The sequence below is a fragment of the Didymosphaeria variabile genome (genome assembly GCF_027946475.1).
Source record: "Didymosphaeria variabile strain IMI 356815 chromosome Unknown scaffold_5, whole genome shotgun sequence".
Taxonomy (NCBI): Eukaryota; Fungi; Ascomycota; class Dothideomycetes; order Pleosporales; family Didymosphaeriaceae; genus Didymosphaeria; species Didymosphaeria variabile.
Window position 1 is genome coordinate 3,454,434 of NW_026611624.1, and position 14,500 is coordinate 3,468,933.

The following is a 14,500-nucleotide window of genomic DNA, read 5'->3' on the forward strand; positions in this document are numbered from 1 at the left end:
CCCAGCATCTTGAGGCGACTGACCCGCGCGATAAGATCTTTGCGCTCCTAGGGGTTGCAAATGATCGAAAAGAGCTGGAGACACTAGATGTCTTTTCAGATTACACAAGGTCTAAAGAAGAGGTGTTCGTCACGACTATGATAGCGCTGTTGCGGCAGGGTCATTTGTCGATGTTGTCGCGTTGTCGTTCTCCTGAAGAGCCAAGTAATTTGCCATCATGGGTAGTAGATTGGTCCATTCCTGGGGGGCAAAGACTGCAAGATACCGAGCCTGATCACCTCACTCTCTCCCCTAGTTTCAATGCATCTGGTAGGAGATCTCAACAACACGTCATCATCTCAGCAAGGAATCATGGACTTCCGAGTATATCCCTTCATGCCTGCTGTTATGACAAAATACTTCAGGTGGGACATGTTCCCAGGCACCCCTTGACTGGGACATGTAAAAGTTCGATACAATGGTTATCTGAACTCCTTCGACTTACATACGAGACCAAAAACGTTTACTTGGATTTTCATGAGCGCTTGCACACAGTAGTGAGAGCCTCGCACGCTGCCTTTGGCTATGGGAAAGGTCCATACCCGGAAAAGGTTGACCGATTCTTCGATGCTTTGCTCATCTTCAAGGCTGAAATTACCAATATCAAAGATAAGAAACTACGACGGCACCTTCGAAATTTCCTCACCAGTAAAAAGGGGAGAATTTTGCTTGAGAGTGGCTGCGGGGATCCGTCGAAGCTCTTTATGGATTACATGAGGATCACTCCTGAACGCTCGCCATTCGTCACGAGGAAAGGACATTTAGGCCTGGGTTCCCATTCTATCAGAAAAGGGGACACCATTGTCTTGATTGCCGGCGCAGAGGTTCCCTTTGTCCTTCGCCAGCGCGAAAGTGGCGAATTCATTCTCATTAATGAAGCTTATGTGGACGGGATTATGAATGGGGAAGTGGCAGAGCATGGGAGGTGGGGACCCATCGAACTTACGTAAAGGTACCTAGTATGCCCATATTGATGGTCGTAGATGCTGTGGCAGCAAAAAATGACTCGAACTCTTTAATACAGCGGAAGTTTCACCATGATACGCATGCCAGATCTCCGGAAATACGATGCTTGACTCGTAGTCATATCTATGGGTTCCAAGTCTATGTCGAGTCAGCTACCATATAACCTACAAATCAATGACACGAACCGTTGTTGGCTCAAAATTATCCTGAGGTACCTGTGAACGGCGATTATGTCCATTGAAATGCTGGTAATGTGCGATGATAGCCCAGAACACCTTTGGCTCAAAAAAATTGGTCTTTCGACTTAAGTTGTTAAATGTCCTATGCGGAGATATGGTGACTTTGCAACAGCTGTTTCTTCAATAAGTTTAGAACTACTCTGCGCACATCGGCAATCTGCGCAGGGACATTGGTCGATTTGATGGTTAATAAATATTTCGAAAGCTTGCAAGAGCCCACTTCCGTATCTAGTCCTTGGGATATTAATTACTTCCAAGAATTGGAGAGGGGCGCATGCCATTACTTAGATGGTAGAGCTGGAATTGAAGATACATACCATATAGTCCACTTCTTCAAAGTAAAGCATGGAACTGCTGTATATGACAGTATGATTCATGGGTGACGCACTAAGATTCTTCAAACAGTACCAGGATGACCGCAAAAGCAAGTCAATCACACTCATTAACTGTACCAATCCTCTAGAAGTGCGAAGCCAATATAAGGTCTTATAATCCATGTGCTCGCTTCAAGTGACCATTCTACAAGTGAATGTTAGGTGAAGTAACGGAGGGCAGTCTTTGGGAAGCCGGTAAAATGCGCTTCACACTGTATGTCAAATCTCCATAGGTCTTGCAACCTTTGAATACTGCACTCTACACTGATACCTATATAAAGTCTCTTGGGCGACCAATGTTAACTCTCCCCAAACAACGATCTGTAACCTCGAAGAAAACGACCGCCAACACCAGCACCTCAACAACATAACGTTAACATAGCCTAACGCACTATCATCAGTGTCTATCACATTAAGAGACCTTACCAGTCTTTAGCCAGCTCAAATCGAACCTCAAGACCTCCTCAATAGCAAAAGACCCGAGTGGACTTGCTGTAGTTGTACGTACCGCCCATAGATGACATATGAGGGGATACTTTCTATTTGCTAACACACGTCTCCAGGTGGGCGAACTTGGATAGACGGGAAAGTAAAACAATGTACCACGTTACTTTGTGCGCATCGCAGATGTTCAGGTTGTCTCCTATCTAATCCAAATAGCCGATAGAGGCATGGATGTACGTTGTCTTAGTCTTTTTACAGAATGTGTAGAGGTATTGACATGAATTTCAGGCCACCATTTGAGCCGAAGAAGTTTCCCTACATGTAGCGTCCTATGATGGGTTGTGGGTCCGATCTCCCGTTTTGTGTGCTCTGCATGTCTTCATCTGGACACTGGAATACAAAGCGCCAAGTTTCCCGTTCACGTTTGTTTGATATTAGTAGGAGTTAGCGTTGCTCGATACCCACTGTTTTCGCGAATGTAGCTGTGCGTCAAAGTAATAGTCATGGTGTTTTTCATGATGTGCTTCTTAACACCAAGATTTGAGCTATGTAGTTCCATGCTCTGCATGGTGACGAGTAGATGAGCTCGATTCTAGAGAGATGTATATTGGAATGTCTGCAAGCAGTATAAGATGTTCATCCGCACGTCGTATCTGGAAGAGTGTTCGATCTCACGGGTAGAGACTGATCTCGGCAAGAAGTCTACATCTATGGTATCTATGGCAAAGACACCATGGTCGGAGATCAACATCACGGACTATCCCAATGAGTTAACGGACGAACCAATCTGACAGGAGCTGTTTCCTATTTGGGTTTGGCTGAAACATCCCCTGGGTAGGAATGGGCTATTCTTAGAACTTAGCGGGGTACTCCAAGAAACGCGCTTCGGATTACAACTAGAGTCTTACGTGTAATCCGCCATTAGGCCTGGGAACAAAGTCAACCAGAGAGGATGACGCCCAAAAAGATGAGACGGAAGGACCCATTCAGACAGCTTCGGCTCGGTGTTGCAGACAACAATGAACTCACTCTCGTGAAGTTTGTCAAGAGATTGGAAAAAGCGGCTGTTCCCTACGAAGCCGACACCGAACTCTTCAGTCATCTACCATTCCACGACCTCTCCGACTTTGAAGTAGTCATCGCTTTACACCCACCGTTTCCAATCTTGCGCCTTCCTGAAGAGCTTGTGTTACAGATTCTTACGGAAGCCGTTCACACTGAATACCAGAAATCGAGAGGGTCCCCGTACAGAAAGAAGTACAATTTACCCCTAGCTTTGTGCGCTGTATGCAGAGCCTTCAGAACGCTTGTACAGCCGCTTCTATTCTCCTCGATGACCCTCCCGCTTTTTGAACAAGACGTCCTGTCTGATGGGTCGAGCAAGAGACTCCATCATCCACTCCAAACGAACCATTCGATGGCACGGCACTGTAGAGAGCTTCTGGTTAGTTTCCCCGATAGCTGGCTCGAAGACACTGATGCGACCACTGTGGTTCTCTCCCGGTTTGTGAATGTTCACCGCTTAACTGTTGAGGGACTATTCGATAATACCGTGGGGAACGGCGAGTTTAGCAAGGATAATCTGGATCTTTGGGCTTTTATACGACTTACATTACCACAAGTGAGTAGAGTGAAGGAGCTATATATCTCTACCCGGTGTGGGGGTTTTGCTCCGGGTCTGGGATTGCCTCTGTACCCTCTCTGCGCAACTATAGATAGTATACATGTTCCGAACCTCAGATCCCTCCGAATCTATGGAATCTCGCCAAGAGTTGATGGCAGCTCATTTAGTCTTCCAAAGGTAACGATACTGCTATCATTCTAGATTGATCGCTAATTCTTGATTCATACAGAATCTTGAGTGTACCGCTAGCATTACGGACCTGGCTATTCACGCCTGCGAAGAAAGTCCCTTAGCTCTGACTGAGTTGATGAAATGGCCTCGGGCGCTCAGAAGCTTTTCTATCTCCGAGATCCACTGGTACCCAAGCCGCGGATGTCTTAAAGATTTTCGTTCTATCCTTTATCGTCATAGGGGCTCGCTGGAGTCGCTTTCCATCAGCAACGTGCCCGGTACGGCAGCAGGACCTCTCGACCTTTCGGATTTCATGAGTCTTGAAGCTTTTCGCCTGTTCTCTAGGACCATGTCTGACAAGTGGACGCCCGAGGCTTTATGCGACAATGTCCTTGCTGCACCACGACTTCGCCATCTCACGTGGGATTTCTCGCTGTTCGACGAGCAAGTTGGCCCATGCACTTCATGCCGAGATTTCGGGGCTGCTGAGGCAGAGTGGCTGCAAAAGGTCGCTAGACTTGCTGAGCAGAGGAGGGTTGCTCTTCGCAAGATTGAGATTGTATTTGATCCCTACGATTTGCACTATCATCTTCACAATGGGGAGAGATCTCCCTGGGACTGGATGGAAGATGTCAGGGTCGAACTGGGAAATACGAACATCGAATTGTCAATACCTCCCCGGCGAAAGATACGCAATATGTAGATACACCGTGTACATAGACACGGGAGGGAACATTAAGTATCTACCAGGACCGTCTTTAATGCCCGTCAGGAGAACGTATATCCCGTTACGGTATTATACGAGTACTTGACAACATTTGAAGCAATGCCCAAGCTCATGTTAATACAACGATTATGTGCATGCCGTCACTTCCGCGAACAATTTTCATGGACAAATCGTTCGATAGTAAAATCAACAAGGGTCTGTGTCTAGTGAGACTTCAAAAGGAAGGATGGTGAGGAGGTGGGGTTGGTCGGGCAAAGGTACGCTAGCCGTGCGCGGAATAGCTCGGTCGGAATTTCGTTGAAGCGAGGTCCCGCACAACGCCATTTCGACTTTGCGTTTTTGGCAGTGACCATCGACAACGACAACCCGCGAAGACGCACCCGATCCACCCCACGACTTTTCCTCCCCGTAATCCGATACAATGGCTTCCAAGCGCGGGTATGTCAGACACAGGAGCTACATCTGCCGCGCAGGCGATATCGGCTGGGCAAATCGCTAACTGAGATGCAGTCGTGGTTCCTCCGGTAACAAGCTCAAGATGACCCTCGGTCTGCCTGTGTACGTACCCTCTGCGACGCAATCGCGGTCTTCAAACATCGAATGCGACGATCGGACAGGATGTTGAATAGCGAAGGATGTGGGCTAATTGGGATATAGCGGTGCGGTCATGAACTGCTGCGACAACTCCGGCGCCCGTAACCTCTACATCATCTCCGTCAAGGGTATCGGTGCGCGTCTCAACCGCCTGCCTGCTGGTGGTGTCGGTGACATGGTTATGGCCACCGTCAAGAAGGGAAAACCTGAGCTCCGAAAGAAGGTCATGCCCGCCGTCATTGTCCGACAGAGCAAGCCTTGGAGACGAGGCGACGGTGTCTTCCTGTATTTCGAGGACAACGCTGGTGTGGTGAGTGGCGCAGGAAATCTATGGCATGGAACAGCGGACTGATTGTGCGCAGATTGTCAACCCCAAGGGAGAAATGAAGGGTTCTGCCATCACTGGCCCGGTCGGAAAGGAGGCTGCTGAGCTCTGGCCGGTGAGTGGCACGAAAAAGAGAATATTCATACCGTCGCTAACGATCACAGCGTATCGCGTCGAACTCTGGTGTCGTGATGTGAGGTGTTCCTTTTCTAGCTCTTCTCCAACATTCATGGGTTACGGAAATGGCGAAATGCATTTATGGGGCGAACACTTGGAGGTAGTCATTGCAAAAAAATAGCAATGGAATGACCCTCAAAAACGATAACTCGGAACCAGTTGCGGTGCATTCTTCCCATATGCGCAAACTGGGCCAGCCGAACTCTGTCACACTCGAACAGACCATAAATGATGATACCAGTTGACCAAACCACCCAATTTTCCAAGCAAGATGATTCTGAGGTCGGTGCTGAAAGTTGACGCTTGATCTGAAAGCTATTTCCTAAATGCCACAAATCAAAGCCCACAAGCGACGGTCCAGTGTGAGAAATGCATATTGTCAAGTGGATCAATAGCCGCTGCACGAAGCATGTGGGCATGCACGCGATGTGCGAGTGGGCTGGTTGAGCAAGCATATACACTGGGCATGATGACATTACAGTGCGGACATATTTCTCCGAACTGGCTCAAACGGGCAGGCATCTTCGCGCAGCCTCATTCGGCAAGTTTTGCAGCCTTGCAGACAGTCTGGCCTGGTGGTGTGTTTCACAAGGCTGTCCGATGCAGGCAGGAACTCGCGGGTTGGTCTTGCCTCAGGCTACGCGAGCCGAGCCGCGAACCACGAGTGTTCCTGCACCAACAACCACATACAGCTCTCCGGATTTGCACCATCATCTACAATGCTCCACCACAAATCCCCAAATATATGCACAGTTTCCCTGAAGCACATCCGGTCGATCACTCCTCTGTATAAAACTTCTCAATCCGAAGATGTCGCGAAGTAGTTCTCTGCCAAGCCCACCCCGAAACATGCACGCCTCCAGCAACTCCCATGGCGACACCCTCCGCGTGCCACACATGGAACATCAAACCAACACCGCCAACAGCGGCTAGCAGCCGCAATATGTCAAGCTCCATGAAGAGTAGTAAGCCTACGACGAGGCGGCTCGGTGTGCCTTGGCTGCTAGGCGTTGTTTGACCCACGACATGCGCATAGCTACATAGCATAGAGCTTCTCCACACTTCTTCTCATACCTCTCTCCCGCTCTACCCTCTCGCTGTCCACACTACGGTCTCGTGCCGTGCTTTCAATTCTTATCGGCCGGTCCGCCTTTTATTGTTCGCTTCTACTACTTAATTCTATTCCTCTTGTGCTGTGCACTGTTTTCATTTGAGTCAGCAGCATGTACAGATTGGCTTTTGCATCCTTGTTTGCACTTGCGGCATGTGCGCCGCAGAGGGGAGGAGGCAGACAAAAAGCTACCGCTCAGCAACAGGCTGCTCAGATCCCGCAAGGCGTCTCGCAAGCTACTGATGGGTCTATGATCTTGGATGCTACCGTCAACGTCAACCAGCTGCCTATCAGATTCAAGATTGCGGCGCCGGCGGATCAATTCACGGCTGCGAGCGGTGTTCCTGGTGCGACGGCTGCGAGCGGTGCGAATGGGACCATGGGTACGTCCACTCCTGTGTTTCACAACCAATTAAAGTGGTTACTGACGGGGTATGCAGGTGCGAACGTCCTCCTCCACGGCGACGGCGGCCAATCCTTCTTCGACTTCCCGAACCAAAACATCCAAGCCAACACCATGGGCGTGGCCCTCCTTGCCCCCGACCCAAACCTCTTCTGGGGCGGCGGCTCCGGCCTCGACCGCACTGACGGCGTCGCCCACGCCCAAGCCGTGTCCGACTTCGTCACCACCATGATGCCTCAACTCGTCGCCTTTGACGCAAACCAGGTCAAATTCACCGGCGTGAGTGGTGGAAGCTTGCTCATGAGCGGCTTCTTCATCCCAGCGCAAATGCAGAATTTCGCAAACAGCGCCGTGGAGTTGAATTGCGGTGCAATGCCGCCGCAGGTTGACTTCGCAAATGCCAACGCCGTGATGAGCACGCTGAGGATCCACTACCAGAGCACCCAGAGCGAGCTGCAGCTCCTGCAGGACGCCATCCCCCAGGCTATCACTACCTACGAACAGTTGAGCGCCGACGCTGGGCTTACTGCGGACCAGATCAATGCGCTCCAGACCGTGGACAACACGCCTGAAGGTGGACATTGCGAGTTCGATGGGCAGGACTTTGTCAGCGGCGTGCAGACTATGCTGACGAGTTACTCGAATGTGGTCCAGGGCGGCGATGGCGTCGTTGCGGGATTGGGCGCGCCGAGCGATGGAAATGTTCTGACCGGTGTGGTCGGAAATGAGAATCTCCAGTTCGTTGGTGGACAGAAGAGGAGTGTGGACGCAGAGGATATGGTGGTGAAGCGGTGGGTGGAGAAGTTGGGCCCGACAAAACCGAAGCAGAGGAAGAGACAGGATGTGGTTGTTGAGGAGGAGGGCGTGGCTATGTTGGCTTGTGATCGCATGACTTGCAATTAAGTAAACTTTTGCATGCGGACATTGGAGAAATTCCAGATGGATGAGCATATGTCAATCCGAATGCCACTTGTGTGAGCCTCCTGTGCGGATATCCTTCATAGCCAATGCAACAGTGGGAACCGAGTACCTTCTGTTAACCATCCACCATCTGCTGGAGACTTTTTACGATCTCCCACGTCGAGATGAAAGCTCCTCATAGCATCTAAGACTTACGAAGCGGTAGTTGCTCCTCCGCACTAGACACGCTCGGAATCCTTTCCCATCACAACCCAATGCCCAACTTTTGCAGCATCCCACCCAAATCGGTATCTACGATCTTGTCCCACCCCTCTCCGGACCCCACCCGACCTCCTTCCTTCCCATCCTTGTTTCCTCCACCAGCGCCTTCATGAGGGGACTGTTCCTCGAGATCCCCGGGTACGCATCAAACTCGACCCTCTTCAGCTGCGGCAGCTCCCCAAACAGACAACCGAGCAACCCAAGACTAAAAGTCGTGAAGAACTGCTCCGCCGCCCCACAATCGTCATGCCTGAAACCCTCGAAGCTCGGATGGCTGGCGGGGTCTAGTTCCACGAAAACCTTCAGGAGACGCACGTTCGCTGCGTGATGCAGCTGCAGCCGCTGATCCACAACCCAGCCCTTTGGCGGTTTATTGAACCCTGGACCGAGCCGCAGCTCTAGGCTCCGCATCTGCGCGATGTAATGCGGTGCGAGGCGCGTCAGCAGCTGCTTCTTCGTGTGGAAGAATCTTCCGTTGATAGCGAAGACGCGGAACGTGTTTTGTGCGTAGAAGACGTGGGATGCTTCAGCGTGCATGCGGCGGGAAACGAAGAAGAGGCGGAGGGAGGGGAGCAGGGTACGTGTGTTGGACGGGTCAAGGTCGATGGTCTTGTCGCGGACGAGGAGGAGCTCGAGGATGCGGATGCGAAGTTCGCTGGGAAGAGCGAAGAAGCGGAAGGGTTGGAAGGGTTTGGGCGGCTCGACCTCTGAGTCGGAGTCGGAATCGAAGGCGAGGTGGGAGGATATATTTAGGGTGTCAAGCTGGGCGACGAGGGCATCGATGTCCTTGGTCTTATAGCGTATCGCACCCGAGGTGACTGGCACCTTCCGGGCTTTCTTGTTCTTTCCCATGGCTGCAGGTATGGTCTTGATTTGGTGGGATATCTTCGAGTGGAGGTAGCGGGTGATTTCGAAGCGCTCTAAAGCGCGCAGGAGTGCGTCGCTTTAGAGGCATCTATGCATCCATCGTTCCGGTAGAATGTCTTTTGGACAACGCAGGCGTCGCCGCTGGAGGATTGGAGGAAGAATCGCGAGCAGCGAGATGCAGTGGAAACTGTACCAAGACGCGATTGCCACCCGGCGCATGCTATCCTATCGATACCGAGCGAGCGGTTGCGCTACTGACTAAGCACGCTTTCTCCAATAAAACTCTGCCCTCGCCCGCTCCCTTTCCGCTCCTCAGAAAGTTGCACCCAGATTAATTTGACTGCAGTTCGTCCCGTATCGAGCTGTGGTTGTATTAGCTGGGGAGAACGAACATCGATGCTCCCAAGAACCGCCGAGCTTAAGCTCAATAGCGAGAACGGTTCCGTGGTGTCGAGACATCTTTTCTTCCCGTAGCGCGTCGCGTGCAGGCACTTAACTTTTGCTTCTCCCCGAAGCGCGTAGGAACATTCGTGAACGTTGATTCTAAACGATCTGACTGCTTCGCAACGGGCTCTAAAAGCACGCGTGTCTTAGAAAGAATACGTTTCTTTGCAATAGCTACAGAGGCATCTTCTTGCAAGCTTTGGATGACTTCTACGGCAGTGTTCGACTTCCTCAAAGAGCTCGACGACCACATCTGAAGGGGTTCCATTTCTTTGCTTTGCGAGCTCCTAGGGCTTCATGTCTGGCTTATAGTGTTCGAATTCAGGTTGCCACCAGCAATTAGTTGTCCTCATCTAGAAGACTTCTAGAATATACACACTATTTCTCAAATAGCCCTTGAGACATGCAAAAACCACGTTTGCCTTCATCTTTAGCCGTCATGGCAACCCCCTTCCTCCCAACCGGTGCCAGAGATAAAACGACCGAGAACGAGCTCTCCTACGACGATGCCGAATATGACCACAAGAAGAAACCCAAGGTTGAACGTCATCACAGCAAGCATTCTGGTCATGGTCAGTCTTGTCCTTTGACGAAGGAAGGATGCCCGACTTACAGAAGGTACCCTATTAATGCCCTTATTCCCTCCAGCAAAGCGCGCGGAACATCGATGTTGACCCTCCACGGATTGCCTGCTCTCCAGCGCCCCCCAAATACGGCCATCCACTTCGGTGACCAAGCCCGCTTCTTTCCGCCAGCTTCGATATCTGTTCCGGGAGGGTAAGGCGAAAGTGGTGCCTGTTCGGTCGATGACTCTTCTTCGCCGTCATAACATGTATCTGAAGACTCCCGTTCAAACTTCGCTCTATTGAGAGAACGCTTGTATTCGCGCCGCTGCTCTACCTTTCGCCGCGCGTCGGCAGCATCGTTCGCCCATTTGTGACCAAGCTGGCTTCTCCAAGCGCCCAGGAAGCGGTTCAGAAGCGTGACGATGAACAGGAAGATGAGCGTGCCGAAGTATTTGGCAGGCGTGTCTGTTGTCCAGTCCGAGAAAAAAAGGGTGACTTTGGTCGAAGTCGAAAATGTGCCCATCATACCCATTGCCATGGCCGGCCCTGTTGAAGGGACAGAGTTCATAGTGCTCATGTTGTCATGGCTCATATGGTCCATCTTTGCCGTCTTCCCAAAGCGAAGATTGACCGGCTAGTCGAGTTACGGTTCCCAGGATATGCGCGGCGGAGGTAGATGGGTATTGTATATTGATACTGGAGGTTATACAATCTCTCAGAATCCTACTGCAGTACGGATTGATGTGACGCGAGCGCCGCAATGTAAGATTGGTATACGTGCGCAAACTTGCTCACTTTGCACAAGCGTCGAGCATTGGCACAAAGGCGCCCACCAAAGGAGTAAGTTGGGAAGCAGAAGTGACACTCAGGTAGTCGCAACTCTTAATTGACTCGTCATCTCACGTCTTCTACAAGCATCGGCTGCAGCTTCCATCCCTGATTTGCGCCAGGCGTAGGCATTCACGAGGCCGCAAAGCGCTTAGCCACTCTGGGTTAACGATATTACAAGGTTTTGCGCCACGCTGCATTAGTACTCAAATACCTTCTCTTGCCTGCCTCTTTTGCTCTGTATTGAACTTCGGTTCCCCTCTCACTCATCAATCAATGAAGATGTTTCGATGTATTCTGTTTCCGCTTGCTCTGGGAGCCACCTTCGTTGCTGGCCACGATGATGAATCCTCCGCGATCGTTTACACTACAGCTATGGTCATGAACGGCGTGACGACTACTATGCTGATGACAGCCACCGCTAGTGGAGACTCGTCAACGGCGGATGCTGCGGCTTCGTCAAATACGGCTTCGCCAGGTCTAGCGTACCCGACAGGTGTGCCCGCTCAATTGTGAGCGCCAATACATTCGTTGCTCCGCAGAATCGAAGCTTATGCGTCGTACAGTGGCTTTGCTGGCGTTGTTGTTGCAGCACTTGCTGGGATCGGACTTTAGGTCTTCTTCCCTCTACACTCAGGCTACACAAAGATAGCGAAAGGCCAACTTGGGCTATTGGAATGTATGAGGGGTTCCTGTGGATGTGTTGGGTGCCACGGGTTGAAGACTTGGATCAATTACAATGGCTTCATGATGTTCTGTTTACGGAGTCTTCATACGAGGATACAAACTTGTTGATTGTTATACTAAGATGAACTTTCGTGCACCGTGATGAGGTATCAAGTGCTTGTCCACCTAATCACGCTGAGGTACAACTCGAAATTAACGTGATGTTGTGTCAGACCCATGTGCTGTGGTACCATCAACGTACGCAAATGTGCGCAGCCGAACTTTGCAGCGATTGTGTGTCAACGCTGCATGCAGCAAACCCACAGTGTGGTGACCTGCCACTTTGTATGGCGGGATAACATCGCCGCTCGATATATTAGTCTTGAGAGCACGCGAGTAAACAGGAGCAAACGTACACAAAAGTAATACGGCAGGTGTCCCCAATCGGGACATCGCCCGCCAGAGTCAGTGCACCAATACAGCTCAAGCCACGCAATCTACTAATTGATATGACTCCTACAAGCATTGTTTTACCCATATATTCACTTGCCAAAGAGGGTGGCCGTCACGCCTAGGTGTTCGAAGAAGACAGTTCATCGCACAACAACGTTCTCATCGTGACTTCAAAATCATACACCCATCGGAATACATGATTTCAGAGATGTACTCATCGTAAGGTCAAAGGTGAAAAACCCTTCAACTTACGATATCCTTATGCAGGATAGGATCGGTGTGACAACAAGTGAAGGGGTGCTCACTTGGTGAAGCAATACCCTCCCAAGCATGCGAATATAAGGATCCCTCACTACATGAATCAATTAGACTCGAGCGTTCCCGCATGATCATGGAAGGCTCGTAACATACTTCCCGATCCAGTGAAATGACGTGCGTACGCCTGATACAACCTCGGATGGCGGTTTGAGAAGCACAAGGCCGGTTCGAACAATGACTGACATAGCTCCACGAATTATTATCGTTTGCGAAAAGAATGCCCCCACCCTACCATAGTACAGATCACCAATTTTTGTTAATTGTATAACATATTCACTCTATTACTGGCTAGATCTTGTTAGATAGCTAGATTTGATTATAGGAGACGTTAAAATAGGGCAACTAGCTATTAGAATAGGCGTACTAATGTATTTGAACTAATATTAGAGTAGATAAATGATATACTTCCTAGAAAGGGGGAGCCGTACTATGGTAGGGTGGGTGCATTCCTTTCGCAAAGCACCGGCGCAAATCAATGTCGGCGCCATCTTGCATCGTTACTCGAACGATGCCAAAACTGTCATGATCGCGTGGCGTTTAGGGGCTTCAGTTCTTCCAATCAGGCTACCGTGGAAGAGGTTGGCGCTGCATGATGAGGGGAGTGGTGCGGGGGCCAGCCTTTTCTGCTATGGTCATAACTTCGCACATTACTCTGCTACCTCAAGCAGATTTAATTTTAGAATTGGATGGCTTCGCTCATTACGTTACTTGGATACTATGAAATTTGGTTCCATTTCATCTAATTCCAAATCATTCGTTGCGGAATACATGATGTGATTCTCCTCACGATAAGGGCTGGAATCGAAAGGCCTTTACTCTCACGCAGAGGAGATCTGGCTTACAGTCCAGCCCAAGCCACCAGTGCCTATTCTAGCCTTACAAAAAAAGATTGGCTCGCGTTCTCCGCCACCAATACCTATTCTATCCTCTTGAATGTAAGATCGGCTGGCTCTTGCTTTGCAAAACGTCTTATTGGCGGTGATATCTCATCATTTCTTCTAGGTGTGGAGGCGAAAACCGACATGGAGTGGGAAAGTAGGTTGACTGACCGACAGCTCTATCATATAGCCTGCTTTCGGTCCTTCGCCCGAAATGAATCCAACCTTACGTCAAACACCTGGACCGGAAACTGGCATACTTGAACATGGAGGGGCACGACGCGACCCACATCACTACATACCATGACAGACTCTGGAAATTTGCTGACTCGGCCCTCGCTCACATCATAGAAGTTACCCTGGGCCGCTGCAGTACAATCAGCGCTGCCATCCTCCCTTTCCTGCTTCCAGTATTATCCGCGGCTGCACCTATCCCCAGACCAGGCTACATCTCGTTGGGGTACGATGACCCTTCCTACAGCGACTTCGTAGCTACTCCGTCGAACGAAACGAGTGTCTTAGCAGACATCTCCCACATTGGTGACACAAACGGTGGGGTCGGTTTCGAATCGTGGAAGCGCCGCGCCGATACCATTCGAAACACTGGATCCTCTGCATATTGCATAGGAAATCTCTCGGTTGCGTTGTCTGAAGTCGGAGCAGCATACCAGGCTAGCTCTAATGGATCGTCCACGTTGCTGACTCTGCTTCCGACAGCTGGGGCTCTAATCGGCGCACCAGCGAAAGAACTATGGGTACTCGCAAAGTTGATTCCGATCGCTGGATGGCTATCTCTGGCGTTGTCTTTGGGAGGTCACATCGTACCCCAACAGATCGGCGACAACACGAACCTAGAAGAGTTTTCTACCGGCGGATATAAACGTCGACAAAGTCAGCCGTTCAGCCGAGCTGATAGTGGAATCTCGGGTCAGTCTCTCGATGTTAATGCTGCCCAGGATGGAAAGCAGGCCGCCGAGGCCTTCGCGGATCGCGTGCATGATCGAGCTAGAGACTGCACAGGATCTTCCAAGATCCTTCAGGTCATATGTGGCTGTTCCGTTCAGTGCTGCTGTATCGTTCTTATAATGGTAGCATGCTATTTGC

The 14,500-nt window shown here is 50.4% G+C and overlaps 4 protein-coding genes across 4 annotated transcripts; 2 read left to right on the top strand and 2 right to left on the bottom strand.

Annotated features, from left to right (window-relative positions):
- Window positions 1-5,005: 5,005 nt before the first annotated feature.
- RPL23A (60S ribosomal protein L23A) lies at window positions 5,006-5,700 on the top strand (the record flags this gene model as incomplete). The annotated part of the gene is made up of 5 exons (XM_056216347.1): window positions 5,006-5,022; window positions 5,095-5,142; window positions 5,242-5,488; window positions 5,541-5,618; window positions 5,668-5,700. 5 exons carry the CDS (start codon window positions 5,006-5,008, stop codon window positions 5,698-5,700), a joined length of 423 nt encoding a protein of 140 aa, XP_056070594.1.
- Window positions 5,701-6,903: 1,203 nt separating this feature from the next.
- On the top strand, window positions 6,904-8,097 carry N0V89_007586 (uncharacterized protein; the record flags this gene model as incomplete). The annotated part of the gene is made up of 2 exons (XM_056216348.1): window positions 6,904-7,174; window positions 7,232-8,097. The coding sequence occupies 2 exons, from the start codon at window positions 6,904-6,906 to the stop codon at window positions 8,095-8,097; spliced, it is 1,137 nt and encodes a 378-aa protein (XP_056070595.1).
- A 309-nt stretch (window positions 8,098-8,406) lies between these two features.
- On the bottom strand, window positions 8,407-9,228 carry N0V89_007587 (uncharacterized protein; the record flags this gene model as incomplete). The annotated part of the gene is made up of 1 exon (XM_056216349.1): window positions 8,407-9,228. The coding sequence occupies one exon, from the start codon at window positions 9,226-9,228 to the stop codon at window positions 8,407-8,409; it is 822 nt and encodes a 273-aa protein (XP_056070596.1).
- An 889-nt stretch (window positions 9,229-10,117) lies between these two features.
- On the bottom strand, window positions 10,118-10,854 carry N0V89_007588 (uncharacterized protein; the record flags this gene model as incomplete). The annotated part of the gene is made up of 2 exons (XM_056216350.1): window positions 10,118-10,250; window positions 10,301-10,854. 2 exons carry the CDS (start codon window positions 10,852-10,854, stop codon window positions 10,118-10,120), a joined length of 687 nt encoding a protein of 228 aa, XP_056070597.1.
- Between the last annotated feature and the right edge of the window lie 3,646 nt (window positions 10,855-14,500).